The 22,174-nt window shown below is 37.9% G+C and overlaps 1 protein-coding gene across 1 annotated transcript in view; it reads left to right on the top strand.

Moving 5' to 3' along the window:
- Positions 1 to 220: 220 nt before the first annotated feature.
- The window catches only part of LOC127626985 (glutamate receptor ionotropic, NMDA 2C-like), a 38,328-nt gene continuing 16,374 nt past the window's right edge, over positions 221 to 22,174 (top strand). The window contains exons 1-4 of the mRNA XM_052103164.1: positions 221 to 643; positions 7,764 to 8,359; positions 12,751 to 12,865; positions 21,032 to 21,243. Of these exons, the coding sequence (XP_051959124.1) occupies positions 221 to 643; positions 7,764 to 8,359; positions 12,751 to 12,865; positions 21,032 to 21,243 (1,346 nt within the window). The remainder of the gene's footprint in view (positions 644 to 7,763; positions 8,360 to 12,750; positions 12,866 to 21,031; positions 21,244 to 22,174) is intronic.

The following is a 22,174-nucleotide window of genomic DNA, read 5'->3' as shown; positions in this document are numbered from 1 at the left end:
AGTTCTGAGAAAAGTTCCAGCATTATTTATTTACTGATGTGACTTGGTTTGATATTTTGCTTTGTAATGCAGTGACTTTCAGGCATTTTTAAGTTTGACTTGAGTGCCCAAAGTGTCCAGATAATTTTTAGGACCACTGTATATGCCAAACATGTAACAATAATTCGGAAATTATTAAATGAGTGCTCTCTTTCTCCTTTTTAGGCTGTAGGAGGCTGAAATGGCCACTCCTCGAGGGTGTTGTGGTCCCTCTTTTCAACTCCTGCTCTTTCTCCATCTCCTACTCAATGTAATGACTCACTGCTGGGGACGTCCATTCTTCGGCCCTCCCTCAGTCAATGTGGCTGTGGTTTTCAGTGGCACAGCCCACCAGGGCGAGATCAAGGGCCGTCTTAGTCCAGAGAACTTTCTTGACATGCCGCTAGAAGTGAACCCGATCACCGTGCTGGTGAATGACACTAACCCAAGGGCTTTACTCACACGTCTCTGTCAGACAATGGCTTCAGAGAGCCTTCACGGTGTGGTGTTTGAAGATGACGTGGACTCAGAAGCTGTGGCTCAAATCTTAGACTTTACCTCCTCCCAGACGTCTATCCCCATTGTTGGCATCAGTGGAGGCTCTGCTGTAGTCATCCTTCATAAAGTGAGTTTTTGAAAAGGTTGTAGTTCTTAAGGATCTGTCAGAAAACGAGAAAAGGAGATAACAAACCTGATATAGTGTCAGTGTACCTAGAAAAGTTAAATACTGTACACTGAAAGGGATAGTTCACCCAAAATTTTAATTTTGTAATAGTTTACTGACCCTCATGTCTTTTGAAACATTAACAACATTTAACAAAATGTCAAAGCTGTTCTCTTCTATACAATGAAAGTAGATGGGGACTAGAGGCTGTCAAGCTAAAAAAAAGGACAAAAAAAGCATCATTAAAGAATTATAAAATAGTCTACATGACTTATGCGCCATATTCAAAATCTTCTGAAGCCATATGATAGCTTTTTGTACAAATGTAAGGAGTTAAAATTTTAAGTAACAGACTGAAATTTAAGTAGTTATTCACTGAAATTCTCGTGTTGAAAATCGTTCTTGACAGCCATGGTCACATACACATTCACTGTATGGAAAAGAGCAACTTCGACAATCTGCTATAAATAACTCCTTTTGTGTTCCACAGAAGAACAGAAGTTATTTAGATTTAAAAAGAGGGTTGGTAAATGATGACTGAATTTTTATTTTTGATGAAACTATTATTTTAAGTTTTAAATGATTGTCCTAGATAAAAATAATAATAAAAAAACTTAAATTTCATTTAATTCTATTTATTTTGTTATTTATTTTGCCAAATAAAGAAAACTGCATTCATTGTGTGTGCCAGTATACCACTTATGGTTAATTATCATTAGCAAATCGTCTGTGCATTAAGCAAAAAAATTTTGTTTTCCAAGGGTCCTTATAAAATCCTGTGGTCCTTATAAAATCCTGATTATTTCACATTATCTGTGAAATAATCAGAAACAATCTTCTCACCACTCCTATTTGAAACACAGCGAGTCTGAAATAACTTCTGTGAGGTCGAGAAACGTTAGCATGTGCATGTGATTTGTGCCTGTATTTTTCTTGTAAGCACACTGCACTGATATGCTATTGAACAGTGTGAAAATCAATAGGTTTTATGATGTATAACCAGTACCCAACAGTTGTGTTCTATTTTCTATTTTATTGAATTGTGCAATCTTCTGAATAACATAAAAAATATTGTCAAATTGCAGTTGTTCAATGTACTATCCCCTTTAAGTTTAGCAAGCAAAAATGTGTGGTCCTATTGTTTTGGTACTCTTAGCGTACATTCAGTGGATTTTACAATATGGAATATGGACCTATAATCTGTGTTTGTCTTCTGATGCTGAAAGAAGTTTAGTAAAACATTTTTAAGACAAGACAACAATCATTATGCAAATGGAGTGGTAGAAGATGTATATCTTTAAATGAGATATACAATAGCCCTGGATTTAATGGGACAGATGAGTATCTTCAATACCAGATAGAGAGGAGGACTCATTTCTGCCCAGCTGTCATTTTTCAAATGCCTTTCAGACTCCCAAGTTGTGCGAATTGATGAAGGGTGATAAGATGTAAAAGTGGAACAGAAAGGAAAAAAATATGTGTCTTCAATGTCAGGTTATTGTGTAAGAATTTTATTAAAATGAAGCATTCTGGCACTGAAGGATTTTTCACTGAAGGAGTCTAACAGACAGCAGAGCATAAAAAACTATGAAACTAAATGTCCAATTTGCCAAATAAATTTAACAGACCAATGACCATGGTGTTATTATTATGAAAGAGCACTTAAAGATCCTCTAAAAAGAGACACTAAAAAGTGTCCTTATATTATAATTTCCTGAAGTTTTTTAAACTCTAGCTTTTATATATATATATTTAAGCAATATCACACGAGCAAGCGTGCAATATGGCCCTACATCAGCACTGCTGTGATTCGGCCGCAGGCCGAGTGCTGTTGGTAATCACAGCAGTGCTGATATAGGGCCATATTGCATGATTGCGAGTGTGATATTGCTTATATACAACAGTTCAATGAACAAGTCAATAAAAAAAATTATTGAAAAACCAAGTACAGTCATAAAAACGCATTTGTGCATGGAACTAATTTCTTACTCGACGGATCAGAATCTACCGAAGGATAGACGGATGGATGTGTGTGTGTGTGTGTGTCTGTGTGTGTGTGATAGAGAGAGAGAGAGAGAGAGAGAGAGAGTGAAGAGAGAGAGCGAGAGCGTGTGCGATCACCTGTTGCCATACAAAGACAGAGATGCTGTCAGCTTTCTGAAGGTCAGCTTTCTCAGTGGAAAATAGAAGTCCAAGCGGGGGTATTCCTCCCTATTTCACGGTAACCGGTGCGCAAGAGTCATTCACTATAGAAACAGCGATGTCCTCCGCAATTTTAAACAGTATATATCCAATGTGGAACCTTGAGATCTGTAATAAATCAGTTGTGTCTCTAAACTGTGATGAGCCTTAATCCTGAAATTTAAAGCTGTTTAAAGCTGTTTAAAGCTATTTCCTAGCTTTGGTAATGTATTAGTAATACCAGCGATTACGGTGCGCTGTTTTATGTAAACAATAACTAAAGGATTCACTTTATGTCACCAACTGGCTCATATTACACACAAAAATGATCTTTTGCCACCACCTGCCAGCTAATATATGTAATTTCAAAAATAAAGACAGTAACTACTAAAGGATCTGCACTGCTCTTACACTTTAGTTTAGAACATCATGAACATCAGCAGAGTGATACACACACACAGAGAAGCGTCCGAGTGCTGATGGTTTCAGACCATGGTATATACCACAGTTAGTTCCGGTCCTAGAATATATATATATATATATATATATATATATATATATATATATATATATATATATACAGTATATATATATATACATACATATTCCAAACCCATGTGCTGTTAATTATTTATTTATTTATTTAATTTTTTTGTGGGATATGGAAAGTATTTTTTTAAAGATTCTTTAAACAGTTCTATCTAAAAAAAGAGGGTTTCCATAAAAATACTCTATACAATTTGTGCAGTATATACTGCCAAATTGTATAGAGTACTTTTATGGAAACCCTCTTTAGACTTGGAGACTCAGAGTGCACACAACGTCTATTACCGTAACAATACCATGGTAGCCCTTGGAGGATCAAGTCATTTGCAAACAAAAACATATTTGACTGCTTAGGCATGACTCTGAAATGCTCTTACTGAGTTGCTGGAGAGCTAAGCCTAGGAAACTCCTCTCCATACATTTTCCCTGTACACTGTGAATTATAGCGGGAACCCCAGGCCGCAACCAGCTCCCATGCCTCTTGCGGTTAATGGGCCAGTGTCCATGCCTGCCATGGTGAACGAGCCAGTGCTCACGGCTCCTCCTTCCACGACTCCATCCCTTGAGCCTCTCCCGGCTCTGCCTTCCACAGCTTCGCCCCTCGAAGGCTCTCCTGGCTCCGCCCGCAATCCCTGGATCTCCAACTCCTACGGTTCAGCCTGCACCTCCACCGGTTCCTCCTCTTGAGACCCAAATCCTCCATCCTCCTGTGGCTCCGTCCCCGCACCCATTTCCACCATTGGGATCTCAAGGCTTTGTGCCCTCTGTGTCTCCCTCGGCTGTGCCCTCTGAATCTTCTACGACTCCACCATCTACCCTAGAAACTCCAACTTCTTTCAGCCTGCTTCACTATGGTCTCCACCTCCTAACCTTCCAACCCCTACTGTAGTTGCTCCATTTCCAGATCCTCCCATGGCTCCTGCTCCGATGTCTCCACCTCCAGTGACCGAATCACCTTCCGGGCTTCCTGGCCCGGTCCCTGCCCTGTGGCCGTCTTCCAGGCCTCCTGACCCAGTCCCTGCCCTGTGGCCACCTCCTAGGCCTCCTGACCCAGTCCCTGCCCTGTGGCCACCCCCCAGGCCCCCGGATCCATTCCCAGCCCTGAAGCCGCCTCCCAGGCCTCTTGATCGTCTTCCTTGGATCCTTCCTCACCTTCTGCATTACCCAACCCTCCTCATCCATCTTTGGGGCACCAGAAGTCGCCCTTTAAAGGTCACAGTTATTCACCGTTCTGTTCCATGGACTCTTATTTTGAAATATTTTTCATATGTCTTCAGTTTTCTCCAACTACATTTCCCATAATGCACTGCCCTCTTCACTGCAATCTGTTCCCAATCCTCCTCACCTGTTCTCCATTCCCTCTGCACACGATTGTATAAATACCCTCCTGTTTTATGCATTCCTTGTCAGTTCTTGAATTGCCACATTGCATTGTTATGTTGAGTTTGTTACTTAGAAGTATTCCACTCCAGCATATTTGTTATTTAGTAGTATTCCACTCCAGCGTATTTCCTAGACTGATTTCTTGTATGATACTTCCAATCCAGCGTTTTCTATTAAAAGTCTAAAGTTACTCTAGTGTCTTCTCTCTCCCACTCCATGAACACCAGCGTTACAGCCTGATATTCACAGGCCCTTTCTCTCTCCACAAGGTTGCCTACTTTAACCACAGAAGTTATTTGATGGACACTGGATTAGTTTGTCAGAGAAGGGGAAAGCTCTAATCAGAAAGGAGTCTTGGGAGAATGTCCCTCGGCTCTTGACACTCCCGGACCTCCACACCCATTTTTCTCACTTTGGAACTTAATTGGACACCACCTCCTCCTGTAACTTTGAGCCATTTCATGCTGTGTAGTGATAGTACATGTAGTTTGCAGTGTAGGGCATTAGGATGCTTTACACTGATTCACAACTGAGCACAGTGTGAATTTAACTGATGTGAGATTAAAACAATACTAACTAAACATTTACTTCCATGACAGTTTGATGCAGTGTGATGCAAATTTTTTTAACCCATTTAGATTAGTATTTTTATGTAAAGAGTAAACATGAATAATACAACTACAAAACACAGTGTAAGCATAATATGCATGATACAAGCACATATTGTCCAAATTAAAACATCATCTAAATAGTGGGTCACAGATATTTACTATGCTTTTGCTTAAAGGGTTTGTTCACCAAAAATGTGATTATATCATAATTAAATCACCTTCATTTTGTTCCAAACCTTCTTTCTTACTCAAGAGGAAAATATTTTATAAATATTGGTGGTGCTTTGCCCTGCGATGGACTGGCGACCTGTCCAGGGTGTCCCCCGCCTTTCGCCCAATGTTAGCTGGGATAGGCTCCAGCCCCCCGCGACCCTGTACACAGGATAAGCGGTTGACGATGGATGGATGGATGGATGGTGGTGCTTTTTTTTCTCCATATAATGAAAATGAATGATGACTGAGGATGTGATTCCCTAACATTTTTACTGATATTTCCATTTGTGTAAAGTATAGCTGCAGGCAGAAGTTCTCCAAATATGGGCAGAATCTCCAAAAGAGAGTTGAGTTACTCAAGAAGAGGTGGGGTTACTCCAAAGGGTGTTGCGCCAACTCCAAAAGGGGGCGTCACTGAAATTCATGGTTAGGTTTAGGGAAATGTTAGGTTAGGGGCTCGACTATATCTTTGCTGACAGTTTGGAGCTCCCACCCCTTTTTGGAGCAATCCCTGCAGCTATACCCTTCTCTTTTGTGTTCCACAGAACTCAAAACAATGAGATATTGCTTCTTAAGCACCTCTATCCCCTTTAAGTGCATTTTTGCACATTTCTCTATGTGCGTTTAATTTGTGCTCATTTTTCCAGTGAGCCCATCACACCGGTATGATATTAAACATCTGCACGGACAAACATGTATTAGGTGTCATGTGTAAATCTATTCAATAGGATTACAGAAAGAGGAATAATGGTTGAAAGTCAGGCAATAAATCAAGTCTACTATGTGTGTCTGGCACAGATAGGATCAATAGTCTAGTGAATTGCCTTTGCATTGTAAATCCAATTTTCGTATCTCACACTTTGGAATGTGTTGAAGGTTAATGTTACTTATCGATACATGTTATTGTATCACACTGTATGTTATTGTTATTATCTCATACAATGGTATGAGAAAGTCCCATGTTCAATGATTGAGCTATTATGGATCTCCTGTATGCGTTCAGCAACCCATAACCTAAAATAACTCAAATACAGAAATATTATAGTGCTTTCTGAGTTATGGTTCCTATCAGAGGCTCATTTATTGGCCAATTTAAAAAATATCATAAGTGAAAATGTATTTAAATAATAATTATTTTTTTTGCTTAAACCTTTTATGACCTTGCCCAAATAAAGAGTCATCTTACATGTTCTCACCTTAAGCATAATTTACCATTTTCACAGACTGATGACACATTTGATGACTTATTTAGTAGCCTTTTTTGTATTTTAATTTGTTTTTATTTAAATTTATAACATTAAACTTTGTATTATTTAACCCTGTATTATGTTTTTAAAAAACAAGTTTCTGACTGCTATAATCCACCTCTCTCTATTCTTATCTTCTTTTGGAAAGCTGTGAAAGAATAATAGTGTTTTATTTTTCTTTTATTGTTAGAGCAAATGGGTAAGCTAAAATTATATTTGCTGCGGTCTTCCATTTAATGATATATAAGTTTACCTGCTATCGTTTACTTTTGCATTCCAAACACAGATATGTCTATTTGTTTAACAACTTGCATGTAAATCAATGTCTGATTTGTGAACAAACCATTCTTTTGAGTTGAATCTTTCCAATGAGTCGATTGATCCAATTGACCCAGTTCACATAAACAGTCTGAACAATTAGTTCAAGAATGAAAGCACCAGTACCCATTTATTGTAGTTGCTTGGAAAAGAGCAACTAGCACATTCTCCCAAATTTCTTCTTTTGTGTTCCACAGACAAAAGAAAGCAAACAGATTTAAATTGCTCTTAAATTGCTCTCTTTCACAGTATGAATTCATAGTTTTACATTTTACCTCAATTTGTATTTGTTTCTGGTAAATTAGCTCACATGTATATAGGCTCATTTCCTTTATCTAATGATCTTGATGAGGTGGCCTGAACTCATTTTGGTAAGTCCAGTTACTATAGTGAGTGGTGCTCAGATAGTCCAGTTAATTGTCATGATGAAGGGTGCTTAGATTTCTGCTTATGTGTATATCACATAAAATGTCTTGCTATTCTGATGTGATAACTTTATTTTACCCACATGAATTACTATAGTACTTTAAAAAGTTATAAAACAATAGACATTTATGATAATTATATGCCTTGATTCTCCAGGCTGAAGGATCTAACTTTCTACAAATGGGCGCTTCTATAGAGCAGCAGATAAATGGAATGTTCAAAGTGATGGAGGAGTACAACTGGGGTAACTTTGTGGTGATCACCAGTTTGTATCCTGGCTACGAGAACTTTGTGGACTACATCCGGTCCTTCACTGACACTAGCTACTTCCTGTGGGAGCTGCAGGATGTGCTGAGCTTCGAGATGTCAGTTGGGGCCAACGACATCCGTACACGCAGAATGTTACAGCAGGTGGACGCACAGGTATACCTGGTGTACTGCTCACACGAGGAGGCTCAGTACTTGTTCAGGATGGCATCTGATGTTGGGCTGCTGGGGCCTGGATACATCTGGGTCATTCCCAGCCTGGCTGTGGGGAACCCTGAAGTGCCCCCTCCTGACAGTTTTCCAGTGGGGGTCATCAGTATTATCACAGATCGCTGGAGGAAAACATTACGTCAACGGGTTCGGGAAGGTGTGGCGGTCATTGTAAAAGGGGTTTACAGTTTTCACAAGCACAGAGGATTTATTCCGGATGGTCACAGTGACTGCATTAGTCCTGCTAAACCAAATGCCAACAATTCTCTCTTCAGGTAAGCCAACATTTTTTAAGTGAAAGAATAAAAAAAAATTGTCTGACCTCTCTCCTTAATTTGGTTTATTGATTTATTGACCACATCAAGATCATACCTTAAAAAGAATACTATGTGTCCAAAATGCAGTGAGCTGCCTCACTTTCTACTGCAGGAAAGGCAGAATCCTAACTTAGATGGAACCTCAAAACTAACTGATTTGGAGCACACTCAAAGGCAGCAACTCTACAAGCTATAAAAAAACACATAATTTGGGAGACTTGACTTGTCCCACCCTAAAATATCATTAAAATATGTGTATTGTAAATAATATAATGATATATTCTAAAAATAATTGTTTAAGAAATAAAATAATACAAATGCAAACAGGGCAACAACAAAAAATCCTTGGTGTCCCCTTCAAAAATTGCTCTTGAGAATTGTTATGTTTATTGTCCCCCCCCAACATTTTGATGAAATTTTCGCCCCTGGGTAGGCCCTATGCTTACACATACATGGAATTTGTCTTGGTGACTGGAGCTTCCAGTGCACATCAATACAATACAGCAACAAGACAGAGATAATAATAAAATATTATTCTAATTTGTTTTTACAAAATAGAATCAAATTAAAATGTTATAGAAAATAAAGTATATATTTAGAATACACAATAAAAAAAACAAAATGTTTTTTGAGACATTGACTCCAATAGAGTTTGACGTTAGCATATTGCTAAGATAACAATCAGCCTGTCTGTCAAAAACAGGGCACCTTTCCGGAATCTTTGAAATTTGTGCTTTGCATTGTTATTTTGTTATTAAAAACTACAAAACAGAAAATGACCATATTTATATATTGTTATTGATAGTTTCCAGTATTGAATGAAATAATTAAATAATATGTTCATAATCATCATTTGTCTTGCTTTGTACTGCTTCTTTTTTTTTTTTTTACTGGGCTCGTCCCAGGCCCTGTGATATGGGGACCCACTTAAACACTGCCCAGTTTCGTGGCTGTTGCTCACCTTTATAATTTGTCCTGGGCCATGTGAATTTAAGGTGCTGACCTGGTCATAGTATACACTTTGGAATATCTGGAGTAATCTGGCTGCTAATAATTTTTGATGAAGCTGTCATATATTTAGTCCTCCCTTGGCTAACATTGCCCTATTTTATTGTCCATCTTGATCACAAATTCAGTTAAACAGGAAAATGTGGGTGGAAAATTGAAAAATTCTCAAAATCCTGGCTTTTTAAATTATTGCCATTTATTTGGTCACTGGAGATCTTAAAATAAATAGCTTTTTTCTCATCTTTTCCAGACAAAACAGTATGTTCTTGTGATCTCCCTCCCTTGTAATGAGAATGGGAGATTCTTCAGATATCCTTGTTAAATTGGTTGTTCACCTGGGAGTCACCATCCTCATTAAAGAGTGTTCCAATTGCTTCTCTGAGCTTTCTGTGATCAAGCGTATCAGAGACACATGAATGACTGGTTCCCCAATCTGACATGTTCCCAGACTTCTGTCTGTCTGTCAGAATACAGTTTAAATATCTTTAAAGTAATATCATGAGGAATCAAATTTTCTTTGTTCTTTTTAGATAAAAGAGCTTGACAGACTATACATTGTGGAACTTTCAGAACTCAAAACTTCCTCTCCAGTCCAAAAAGAGCCTTTATTGAAAATGAGCAGCAAAAACATTTCTTTCTAAAAAGAAATCTCTGTTTACACCTGGTATTAAGATGGTTCGGTTGATCTGATCACAAGTGGTCAGTAAAGACACATTGCAGTTTAGCTATAGCTGGTCGCCATAACACAAAATCATTGGTTAGAAGGTTATTTCCTTTTAAAGCCACACATAACCTGCAAAATTTAAAACACTTGTTTTATTGCAATGGTGATTGGCAGGTGAGTAGTCTTTTGCTAGTCTTTGCCGACCTTGCCATCAGGGCCACGAAGGCCACAGCGCAGTCACTTGGGCAGGAGATGGCCACACTTGTGGTTCAGGAAAGTCATCTGTGGCTGAACTTGGTCGAGATGCACGAGACGGAGGAGACTCTTAAGGGAGACCCCTAGCATCGCTTCTTAGACACAACGTATCTTTCCCTCCATCAGGGAACGGAGGTTGCATCCGTAACCTAGACGTTTTATAAGGTAGCAAGTAAAAAAATATAATAATTCTCCCATAAATGTTACATCAATAGACCTAGAGGACATTCTGAAATTAGATGGTCAAGTTGTTCTATTATCCTTATATTTGGTTGTAGGTAGTCATCGTTAAATCCTAGCTCATGTTCAGCTCCCTTGCCTGTTTCTATAAGTGAACAATTCATTTAGTAAAAAGTTTTACTTAAGAAAGAGGATTAAAATGAGACTGAATGAATACTGTAGATGTATTAGTGTTTGTAGCCTATGATTTATATTTATTTGAGGAAATATATTAAATGATTCTTTTTGGAATGTCCTCCTTTCTTTACCTAATAGTCTTCTGACTCATTTCAGATATTAATCAAATCCATGGCAATTGCACAATCATTTCGAATTCAGAACAACTTTTTAGGATGCTTTCCCATTAAAGAAATTTGAAGAAATGTTTTGAAGACATAATTTGTTTGGTTCCCCTTCTGTCACTCACTCCACATTGTGTCGATGTAGTGACACTAATGGTCGATCTTGAGAGCCCCGATCACCTCGTATCTATGAGAAAAGGCCAATGAAAATTGGCGAGTGGAATTTGCATGCCACTCCCCCGGACATACGTGAGCTGGAATGCAGGATTCATTCAAATTTGTTCTTTGGAGCCAAGCGATTGTACTATCAGTGATATGAATACTACTGCTGTTTCACTCACCTCCTCATGGCCAACTTGACGTCTGTTTCAGGGCCTGCTAGCTGGATGAGTCTTCGATTGGCGATGTTGGTCTCTGAGGACTCGGCTGGGCTGCCACCTTCGGGTCTGGCCACCCAGTCTGAGGCCGATGCAATGCTTGCCCGGGCCACCGTGAGTTTTGGGTTGGACTGGAACACTCCAGCCTCCCTGAGCAATCACAGCTCAATGATTGGTTCCTAGGTTCAGGGCATCGCTCCCAACCATGCCTCCCCATTCTTCCTGGAGGTGCATGAAGAACTCACGAGGTCGTGAATGTTGTGAACTTTCGCTACCTCTGCTATGCAATTCAGTTCGCCAGGTGGCTGCCCCAGTTCTGTGGTGTCCTCTTCACTTCAATGCAGGGTAAAAATGCCACCATCCTGCCTGCAGAGATCGCGACCCTTCTTCACAAAGGTGCGATAGAGCCTGTCCCTCCAGCCGAGATGGGGAAAGGGTTCTACAGCCCTTACTTCATCGTGCAAAAGAAAGGCGGTGGGTTGAGGCCAATCTTGGACCCACCCGGTGGGTCTCACACAGACTCACGTTCAAGATGCTGACAATGAAACACATTTTGACGTGCGTCCAGCATCAAGATTGGTTTGTGGCGGTAGATCTGAAGGAAGTTTACTTTCATGTCTCGTTCTACCTCGACACAGAGCCTACCTACGGTTTGCTTTCAATGGCCAGACATATTAGTACAAGGTCCTCCCCTTCTGCCTGTCCCCTCGCATCTTCATGAAAGTCGCAGAGGCAGCTGTTGCCCCATTCAGGGAAGTGGCCTCAATGACTGGCTGATTCTAGCACAATCTCAAGTATTGCTGTGCGTTCACAGGGATTTGGTGCTCAGGGACCTCAGCCGTCTAGGGCTTTGGGTCAACTGGGAAAAGAGCAAGCTCTTCCCGGTTCAGAGCGTCTCTTTTCTCGGCATGTAGTTAGACTCGGTCTCAATGATACCGCGCCTCACAAGCGAGTTTGAGCCCCCTTGCGGGTTCGAGCACACTATACAAGGAGTTTGGCATCCTCGTGGGCACTGGCTGATGGCACCTCTCTAGCAGACATCTGCAGAGCAGCAGGCTGGGCAACACCCAATACCTTCGCAAGATTTTACAATCTCCAGGTTGAGCAAAAATTGCACTTTTACCCCCAGTCAAGTTTACGAAGTCGTGGACCCTGGATGTTCTTCCTCCCTAGACCTATGGTTCACAAACTCGGTGGAGGTGTTCGCAGCCAGCCCCACTACGGGGTCTAATATGCCCTGCACTGGTATAGGTGCTCCACAAGAAACCCCTGTGACGTATATTAGGGAACGGAGGTTACGACAGTAACTAAGACGTTAGTGTGAAAGCAGTTTTTTAAACTTAGGTATGCACATAACTGCACTTGAGTTGCTTGAAAGGTGAACTAGTATATGTTTATGTGGACTTTGGAACAGTTCATTGTTGGTTTTAAAGCTTCTTTAACAGAACGTATGTTGTCTTTGCAGTCAGGTTATGCACGCAGATCATAACAGAGCTTGTGTTATCTGATTGGTTTGTTCAACAGGCATATGCTAAATGTTTCATGGGAACACAAGGACATCTCCTTCAACTCTGATGGCTATCTCACCAATCCTTCCATGGTGATCATTGCAATGGATCAAGAGAGACACTGGGACAAGGTAAATCTTATTATTGGAAGTGATACGAACAATAATAATGTCAATATATTTCAGATATCACTGCGCAAAACATGGAAACAGTCTCCCAAGTGGCAGCCTCTATGATTTTAATATATTCCTAATTGAAGTAAAAGGTTGGCATTCACATCGATTTCTAGAACACCTATTTAAATTTACATTTACATTTATGCATTTGGCAGATGCTTTTATCCAAAGCGATTTACAGTGCAATTATTACAGGGACAATCCCCCCGTAGCAACCTGGAGTTAAGTGCCTTGCTCAAGTGCCTTGTCTGTGACCTTCTGATTAACAGCCCTGTGCTTTAGCCACTACGCCACCACCACTCTCATTTAAATAATGCTACAGATAATTTATCTACTCAGCAAGTACAAGCTGTTATATTTTACTTTAGTACTTTCAAATAAGATACAAGAATACTTTATTAAACTGTTAAACTATATCAATTGCCTTACCTTGAAGAAAATGGCTATATGCTTTGATGATAGAAATTATGTTTCCATTTTTATCATGATAAACATATCTAAATTTCTTGACAAATTCATAACTTAAAAACAACAAACTTCTTGCTACAGCCATAATTGTTTTCATGAAATTAAATTTTAAACATGCATATATGTTTTATATGTTTATATATGCATACATGTGTATATACCGTGTGTAGATACATACACTATATGTACTATGTACTGGTTTATACATAGTATGTATAATTGTTAGCTAATATAGCTGTTTATGTATTATTGAAAAGTTGCAACATTTCAAAAACTTTGACTTTTTAGATTTTATTAATCACAGATTTTCACACAAATACAGCAGGGATTAAAAACCTGCTTTACAGACTCTTATAATGCAGTAGAGTACTGTTCACACCAGGCACTGATGCAATTACACTTGGCATCATTCTTTCCTCCTCACATGGCTAGCCCTGCAGCTCTTTGGCCTTTGTGATAGGGACATGTGTAGGCAGCCTGGCAATGTGTAAACACCACCTGACTACAAAAAGAGATTAGAGGAAAATAGAAAAATAAAACTGACATCCAAATTCACATCCGGTTCTCACACCCTCCTCTAGGTGGATAAGAGGATAAGGATATTAGAGAATGTGTGTTGTCATCTCAGGCCACAATAAAAACATTTTTTTCTAATCGTTTGTGGTATGATCTTCAACACTGAGTAAAGGCAATCAGATTCTCAGTTTTAAAGGTGTAATGTGTATTTTTTTTTTTTTGTGTCAAACTATTTTCTCATATTACAGCTTAATATACACTATAAGTAAGCCAATCAAATTGATTGCCCTAAATATTGTAGACAACATAGCTCTGTGACGCTTTAGTTTATCTGTTTTAGCATCCCCACCAGCTTGACCCAGGAACATTGACTCAACCAATGGTGTAAATTTGGGATGGGACTATATGTTATCCTATCCAATGGAAGATGAGGGGAGAGTTCAGTAAATCTGTTTAAAAGCAGTCATTAGTTTTGCATTCCATTGTGGTGACGCTAGTGGCACAGACATTACACACTTCACCTTTCGACATGTATTGCCATTGGCAACCCATTTTACTTCCGTAATTTGACATATTTCTGAGTGATATAAGATATTCAATAAGAAAACATAGGACAGGGCTTGATGTTATCCATCAAGAGTTAATTGGGTCATGAAATATGGGTGTTACATAACACAACGAAGCCAGAACTGAATAGGAGCTCGCTAAAACCATGCCTAAATATTGTAGCTATTTACCTATTGCTTACCATTATCCAATAGCCTGCATCCTAATTGATGTCAGTGGAAAAGGAAAGTAATTTAAGAGAAAGAGCAACCTATTTTATATGAGTAATTTTATCAGTCATTATAAGTAATGGTAAAGTAATTATAAGCCATTTTGATTTAAGTTTATGTTTTCTTTAGAGCACATGAATATGAATTTAGATTGGCCGTTTTTTCACATTACTTTAAATGTGAACAGTCTGCCATCCAATCCCAAAAAAAGTTTTGATAGTTTTAGTAGATGAAGCTTTTACTTTTCTTTTGAAATTAGCCTTTAGTTTAAACTCCTGCCTTTGGCTAAAGGAATAGAGCGTAACAGTGACCGCCCACTTTTTCAGCCTTCTGGGTTCTGGAAGTATTTTCCCCATTTATTTCTTCCATAGACTTTTTATAAAATCCTTCATGAAAGAGTTGTATGCCATAAACATATAAAGATAAAGGTACAAGGCTGTGTACTTATCATCTTTCATGAGGACACAGACTAGAATCCCATTGAGCATTGCAAAGGATGTCATTGAATAAAAGACGTTGGGAATATATAAAACTATTGATTATAGGTTGTTGATTAGAAGTATAGAAGCAATATATTTGACGTTTATTGCTAAATAGTCCGATATGTACATATATATATATATATAAGTAGTTTAGGGGGAAGAGAGACCAACTTGATTACATCATTCACAGTGTGTCATGGGAGTGGGCAGTCGCTCAGATGTGCGTTTCACTGGTTTCGCTGGCCACTTATCTCTGATTGGTGGCTCTTTCTCTGCTGTACCATAGATAATCTAGTTGTTTTACCATAAATTCAGATATCAAACATGATTTTTAAACAATAAAGTTGAAATAACACAGATGGATGGCTTCAAATTAAGCATACACCATCGATGAACAACCTCGTAGCTCATGATTGGTCTGTCTTTAAAGGTTTATAAATTATCTTTGAAAATCAATTAGTCTATTAGATAAATGAATGGGATTTTTTATTAATGGATCCAGATTGTTGCACTCTAAAGTTCACCCAAAAATGAAAATTCTCTCATTAACTCACCCTCATGCCATCCCAGATGTGTATGACTTTTTTTCTTCTGCATTTACAGACAGCGTAAAAGTAATCCATAAGGCTCCTGTGGTTAAATCCATATCTTCAGATGTGATAAGATAGGTGTGGGTGAGAAACAGATCTTTTTTTTACTATAAATTCTCCTACCTGCCTAGTTGTGATATACACAAATAATGCGAATCTCCAAAAACAAAAGAAGAATGTGAAAGTAAAAGTGGGGATTAATCATAAAAAAGGAATTTAATATTGATGTTTCTCACCCGCACATATCAAGTCATTTCTGAAGATATGGATTTAAACACTGGAGTCTTATGGATTACTTTTAGGCTGCCTTTATATGTTTTTGGAGCTTCAAAAGTTTGTACCCATTCACTTGCATTGTGAGGACCTACAGAGCTGAAATATTCTTCTAAAAATCTTTGTTTGTGTTCAGCAGAAGAAAAAAGTGATACATCTGGCATGGCATGAGAATGAGTAAATGATGAAAGAATTAGCATTTTTGGGTGAACTATCCCTTTAACAGCTCACCTGACCACCCACTGTGTGACATAACAGTTTATCTGTATCTGGTCACCTTGCTCTGATGCCCCTCTTATGCTTCGATTGACACTCTCTGCAGCCTCACTTTCTCATGCTGTGCATGGGTTGCTGATGTTGTATGCTGAAGTCATAAGCAAAATGAATCATTGCTTCCCTATTTTAAAGCACAGTCCTTTTGTACCGTGGTTGTATCTCAAAGACAGACAAAGCAAACATGATGCAAATCAATGTAGAAAAAAACACAGCTTTTGAAAACTGTCCTCGTTTGTCTGTGGAATTAGTTGATGATGAATAAAAAAATAAAAAATAAAAAAGATTTGAGCATTTTCTGAAGAAAATTAGAAGGTTTTTTGTGGATGCAAAATTTGCCATCACAATCCTATGGTGTTGTGTGTGGTTGCCAGGGCATTGCTATGCGGTTGCTATGGTGCTATATGTTCATTGCTATGCGGTTCTTGGTGGTTGCTTACTGGCTCAAGTCAAAAGAGCCTACTCCCAAGTCAATTTGACATGCTGGTTCCTAAAATGGGTCTCTGGTCTATGGGATTTTTTCACCTGTTTATCGTCTGCCAGGTGTAATATTGCACCTCTCCTCAACAAGCTGAATTATTTTAGGTATCATTCACAAATGGTGCAGGGTTACACAGCAACTTTCAAAGGGATAGTTCACCCCCAAATGTATTTATTTTTTCTTAATTTATTCATGTCATGTTATTCCAAACCCATATTCATACTTTTTTGAAGCACAAATGGAGATGTTTGGCAGAACAACAGCCTTAGTCTGTTTTACGTACAGTATTTCAAGTCCAACAGGTTTGAAAAGACATGAGGATACATAAATTACAACATCATTTTCATTTTTGGTTGAACAAACCCTTTAATACTGAATGTGAGGGGTTTATTAAAGGCTCTTATCCCAATATGGGCCTTAGCCGGCACCACTAATTAACTCATTTACTAATTTAATTTAATCAGCTTGAAAGCTCAATAGAAAAATATGCTATTGTAGAAATACATGAAATTTTGTTTGCTTTCGATTTAGTGTTTGGACAGATATTGGCTTTTGAAAATCTCAGCAAGTATTTTAGGTATAGTACCACAGCTGGAAAATGAAATAGGCTAATCCAAATAACAGATAGAAATTTGGTTTGAGCTTCAGAGCAAGAATAAAATAGCCTGCTATAATAGTCATTATATTCTGCTGAATTACTGTACCACTCACTTTTCGATATACAGCCTAATTCAGTTTCTGGTCTGAAAGTGCTTTTGTCTAGTATAGACAAAAAGAACTGCTTGTCTTTGTCTGGAATCTTTCCTTAGACATAACAAACAATTTCCACTACATAGTCCTGTTTTAATCACAGCTGTTAAACTTTATATGGCTGCCACTATACAGATTCACAAATTACATTTTGTCTTCTAGTCATCATTGTTAATGATCAGATGAGACACATCAAATGTGATGCCACAAGACTGTCATGTTACCCACACCTGGAGCCTGGAGATTGAATATATTTGTTCTGCTGAAGTTTATGAATGATCCTTCAAAAAATCCTTATTGCAGAGGCTTATCACGCTCCTTTCCCCTCACAGCTAATACCATAAGCAAACATGGATTATAAATCCTAATCCGAAAAGCCTCCTCTGCATTTGCACAAGGCTGTATAACAGCTGCTGTACAATTAGTGGTAACACTTTCCTGATCTTTTCCATCTTTTGTCTTCAAAATATATGGAACCATGAAAAAATTATTTTCTCAATCTGTATTCTTCCCTTGTTTTCCTATAAAGATATCTAAACATCCTTAAAACAAGATGCATTTACTTGCTAACCAAAATGAGACACAAGATATTAAGTCTTGTTTTCATAGAAATTTAAAGTGAGATATATGCTTAAAACAAGAAAAAAAATGGCAATGGTGTAAAAAAAAAAAAGTAATTCTATGGAAAAACAAATGTATTTTTCCTACTTTATTGGCAAATAGTTTGAATCTTGTTTTAAGCATACACTTCACTACATTTTGTAAGATTTCTCTGAAATTAAGACTTAATATCATCGTATTTTAAAGGGATAGTTCACCAAAAATGAAAACACTCTCATTATTTACTCACCCTGATGCCATCCCAGATGTTTATGACTTTCTTTCTTCTGCTGAACACAAAAATGATTTTTAGTAGAATATTTCAGCTCTCTAGGTCCATAGAGTGCAAGTAAATGGTGACCAGACCTCCAAAAATCACACAAAGGCAGCATAAACGTAATCCATACGACTCTATCTACTGTATGTCTTCTGATGCGATGCAATCACTTTTGGGTGAGAAAAAGATCAATATTTCAATCATTTTGTACTTCAATATAACTTTCACTTTCAGAATGTGATATGTATGGTAAATACTGTATGGATTTATTCTCACCCCACACCTATTATATCACTTCTGAAGATATGGATTTTACATCTGGATTCATGTGGATTACTTTTATGCTGCCTTTATGTGCTTTTTGGACCTTCGAAGTTCTGGCAACCATTCACTTGCATTATATAGATCTACAGAGTGGAGATATTCATCTAAAAATCTTTTGTATTCAGCAGAAGAAAGAAATTCATTCACATCTGGGATGGCATGAGGGTGAGTAAATTATGAAAGAATTTTAATTTTGGGGGGAACTATCCCTTTAAGGATGTGTGTGTATTTTTACAGGAAAACAAGACAAAAATAATTATTAAAATGTATATATACAGTATATATAAATATATATGTTATTGCAGTGAAATACACATGTCAGGATATATGCACTCCAAAACATACTTTTCTCTACCAGTATTTTGTCTTGTTTTCCAGAAGAAGAAAAAAAAATATGTAAACATCTATACAATGAGATTACCCGAGGAACATTTTTATTAAAAAGGCTTGTTTTCAGACACAAAGCTATTTGCCAATGGGGTAAGAAAAATATACTTATTTCAAAGTATATTCTCTGAAAATGTTAAAGTCTTTTGAAATGTTGCTTCACAAGTAAATTTATTTTGGAACTTATGGATGTTTAGATATTTTTATTGGAAAGCAAGACTAAACACTGATTTAGGAAATGATCGTTTGCAGTGTGCTCTGTTACATAACCAGCAGCAAGGGACATGAATTCAAGAAGTACCCAGGTAATAACAACCCTAGCTAATGGACTGCACAGACCACTTAGCTATTAGTAGAGTGAGGAGTTTATGTTTTCCGCTCTGGTACCTTTAAAACAGTGTCATACCCAAACAACTCTTGAGACAGGAAACAGGTTCGTACTCCCATTCCCAAGGTATCTCTGTGTGACGCATGGATTCTTGGGAAAGTTTAGTGGAGACAGAGATGAAACCAGCTCTCCATAGTCTCTTAAGCTGAGCTGGACCAGTGGGTTGAGCTGTCTCTGGATAATAGGGCTTTTCCACAGTCTACAAACAGCTCTGTAAAGATTTCCCATGGGCCTCTGAGCCCTGGGAGATTTACAGCTTTGTGCAACACCTTCATTACTGAAGCAGTATAAATTCTAACCATTATTACAAATTCATTTAAAGTTCAGGGAAAAACACAAAATAAGAGCAATAAAGTAGAATAACATGACAAAGCTTTGGGATATTTGATTATACATCACACTGATTGTAGGGCATACGAATAATGCATTGTATTGAATAGCACATGATAAATACAACATACCCTTGAGGAAGACACCATGAATTGCATTTTGGAACATTTTCCTTTATCATTTCTGTCATTTGCATGGATGGTTATGTGCATGTGTGGGTGTGTGTACGTATCTATAGCTAAGGGGAAGATTTTTCCTCAAAAGTAAGCTAAATCAGACAAAACCTCCTTTTGGAGACATCTGCATCTAAAGTAATAATGTATTATTACTATTCTTTTAATGATAAAAGTGCAAAAAATGTATCTTTTAGGGGTATATTTGGGATCAGGGTTATATCAAATCAATATAAGTGTATGGTATGTCACCACTGACTATTTAGATGTGTTTTTGTTTTGTTTTGTTTTGTTTTCAGGATTTACTGACATTAAGGGTTCCAGACTTTAAAGCGGCCTAGTAAACATACTATATAAAGTCTTAATGAAAATGTAAAACTGCAGAAAGGTTTGTGGGTTAGAAAATACCATTAGCTCAGTGTAAAAACAATAGAAGTCAATAGATCAAATACAGCCTGGCCAAAGATAAAAGTTGCCGTTTGGATTTAAATAAGCAGATAAGAGTCTATGATTGAATCATTATTGCAGTGATTAATATGTTTTAGCTGGAACCATACTTTTAACCCTAACTGATGCAATGTGTTGCTTCTCATTTCTTAAACAACCATGTTGGAAGACGTATCCCGTAGTCGTAGAAAAGATGTTAGTGTGTTTCAGAAGGGGCAAGGAGATTGATTAAATCACTAGAATTGGGTTCAAAACTGTCCAACACATTATTAAAACCTGGAAGGATAGTGGTGAACCGTCAGCTTCATGCAAGAAATGTGATCGGAAAGAAATCTTAAATGATTATGATCGGAGATCACTAAAATGCTTGGTGAAGTCGCATCTTAAAAAAGATCGACAGTAGAACTCACAGCTATGTTTAATAGTGAAAGTAAGAGCATTTGCACATGCACAATGCGATGTGAACTTACAGGCTTGGGACTAAACAGCTGTGTGGCAACAAGAAAGCCACTGTTTGCAAGTTGTAATCCTATATTTTAATCTTCACTCTTAAACCTCCCTTGAATCTTGTTCAAACCCTCCATAGGTAGGCAGTTACCAGGGAGGAATTCTGCAGATGCGTTACCCTGTATGGCCCCGTTACGGTAGCTTCCTGGAGCCCGTGTCTGACAACCGGCACCTGACTGTGGCCACGTTGGAGGAGAGGCCCTTCGTCATTGTGGAGCATGTGGATCCTGCCACAGGCACTTGTGTGCGTAACACTGTGCCCTGCCGTCGCCAGTCCAACAGAACTGAGAGGTGAGTTCTCACTATCTTTTCTCATGTACACCTGAATGTGAGTCTTGAACGCATGAAGGTCAACATCCTTGACTGCTCTTTACCAAGTTATTTCTCAAAGGGGGTTGTTTATGAGACAAATATTTGGAAAATTCCATTAAGAGCTCATCTTCTCTCTGCTGCACATGCAAACCTACTAATTTAATTACACTGATCCTAAAAATGAATGGTTTCTTATTAAGGGAGCAAAAAAGAGTGTCCACTGAATAGATTATACCCACAAAAACGATAATAGCCATCCATTAATTGTTATAACATAAGCAGCAGCAACCATTTCACATTATAGAATGAGTCACTGTGCAAATCCAAACAAGATATTTTTAACTGAAAAATGATTTTTTACCTATGATATTTAAACTTTGGGTGAAAACATTTAAAAAAATTTATTAATTTCATCCTAAAGGAATATGTCGCCCAAAATGTTGAATTCTGCTATGATTTACTCAACAAATCCATTTGTTTTGTTTTTTCTTTACTGTGGGACTCAGAAGGTGAATATTGATGATTAGCTTGCACACTCTTCACTCTTTCAGATAATGAATGTGAATGAGAAGTAGAGCTGTCAAGCTAAAAAAACACATAAAAGTTGTCCAAACAACTTGTGCACTATACTTTCAAGTCTCCTAAAGCCATATGATTTAAAGAGAATTTTCCTCTTTTAGTAAAGAATCTCAACCGCATTCAACTGATGTACCTGTGTGTTACATATAATATATGGCAGCTTTTGCAAATGTTAGATAGCAGAGCTGGAAAAAAAAAGTGGAGCTGGAAAAATGAACAAGTTAAAGCATATTATTAATTAAAATATGTTAATGTGTTAATCTTTCTTTATCGTGATTAATGCATTTACCTTTAATAAAGCATAAACCAGCATAAATACTGGTCGGACCAG

Source organism: Xyrauchen texanus, chromosome 33 (assembly GCF_025860055.1).
Source record: "Xyrauchen texanus isolate HMW12.3.18 chromosome 33, RBS_HiC_50CHRs, whole genome shotgun sequence".
In the NCBI taxonomy this organism is placed as follows: Eukaryota; Metazoa; Chordata; class Actinopteri; order Cypriniformes; family Catostomidae; genus Xyrauchen; species Xyrauchen texanus.
Note: the sequence above shows the minus strand (reverse complement) of the source record. Positions and strands in the feature narration are given on the sequence as shown.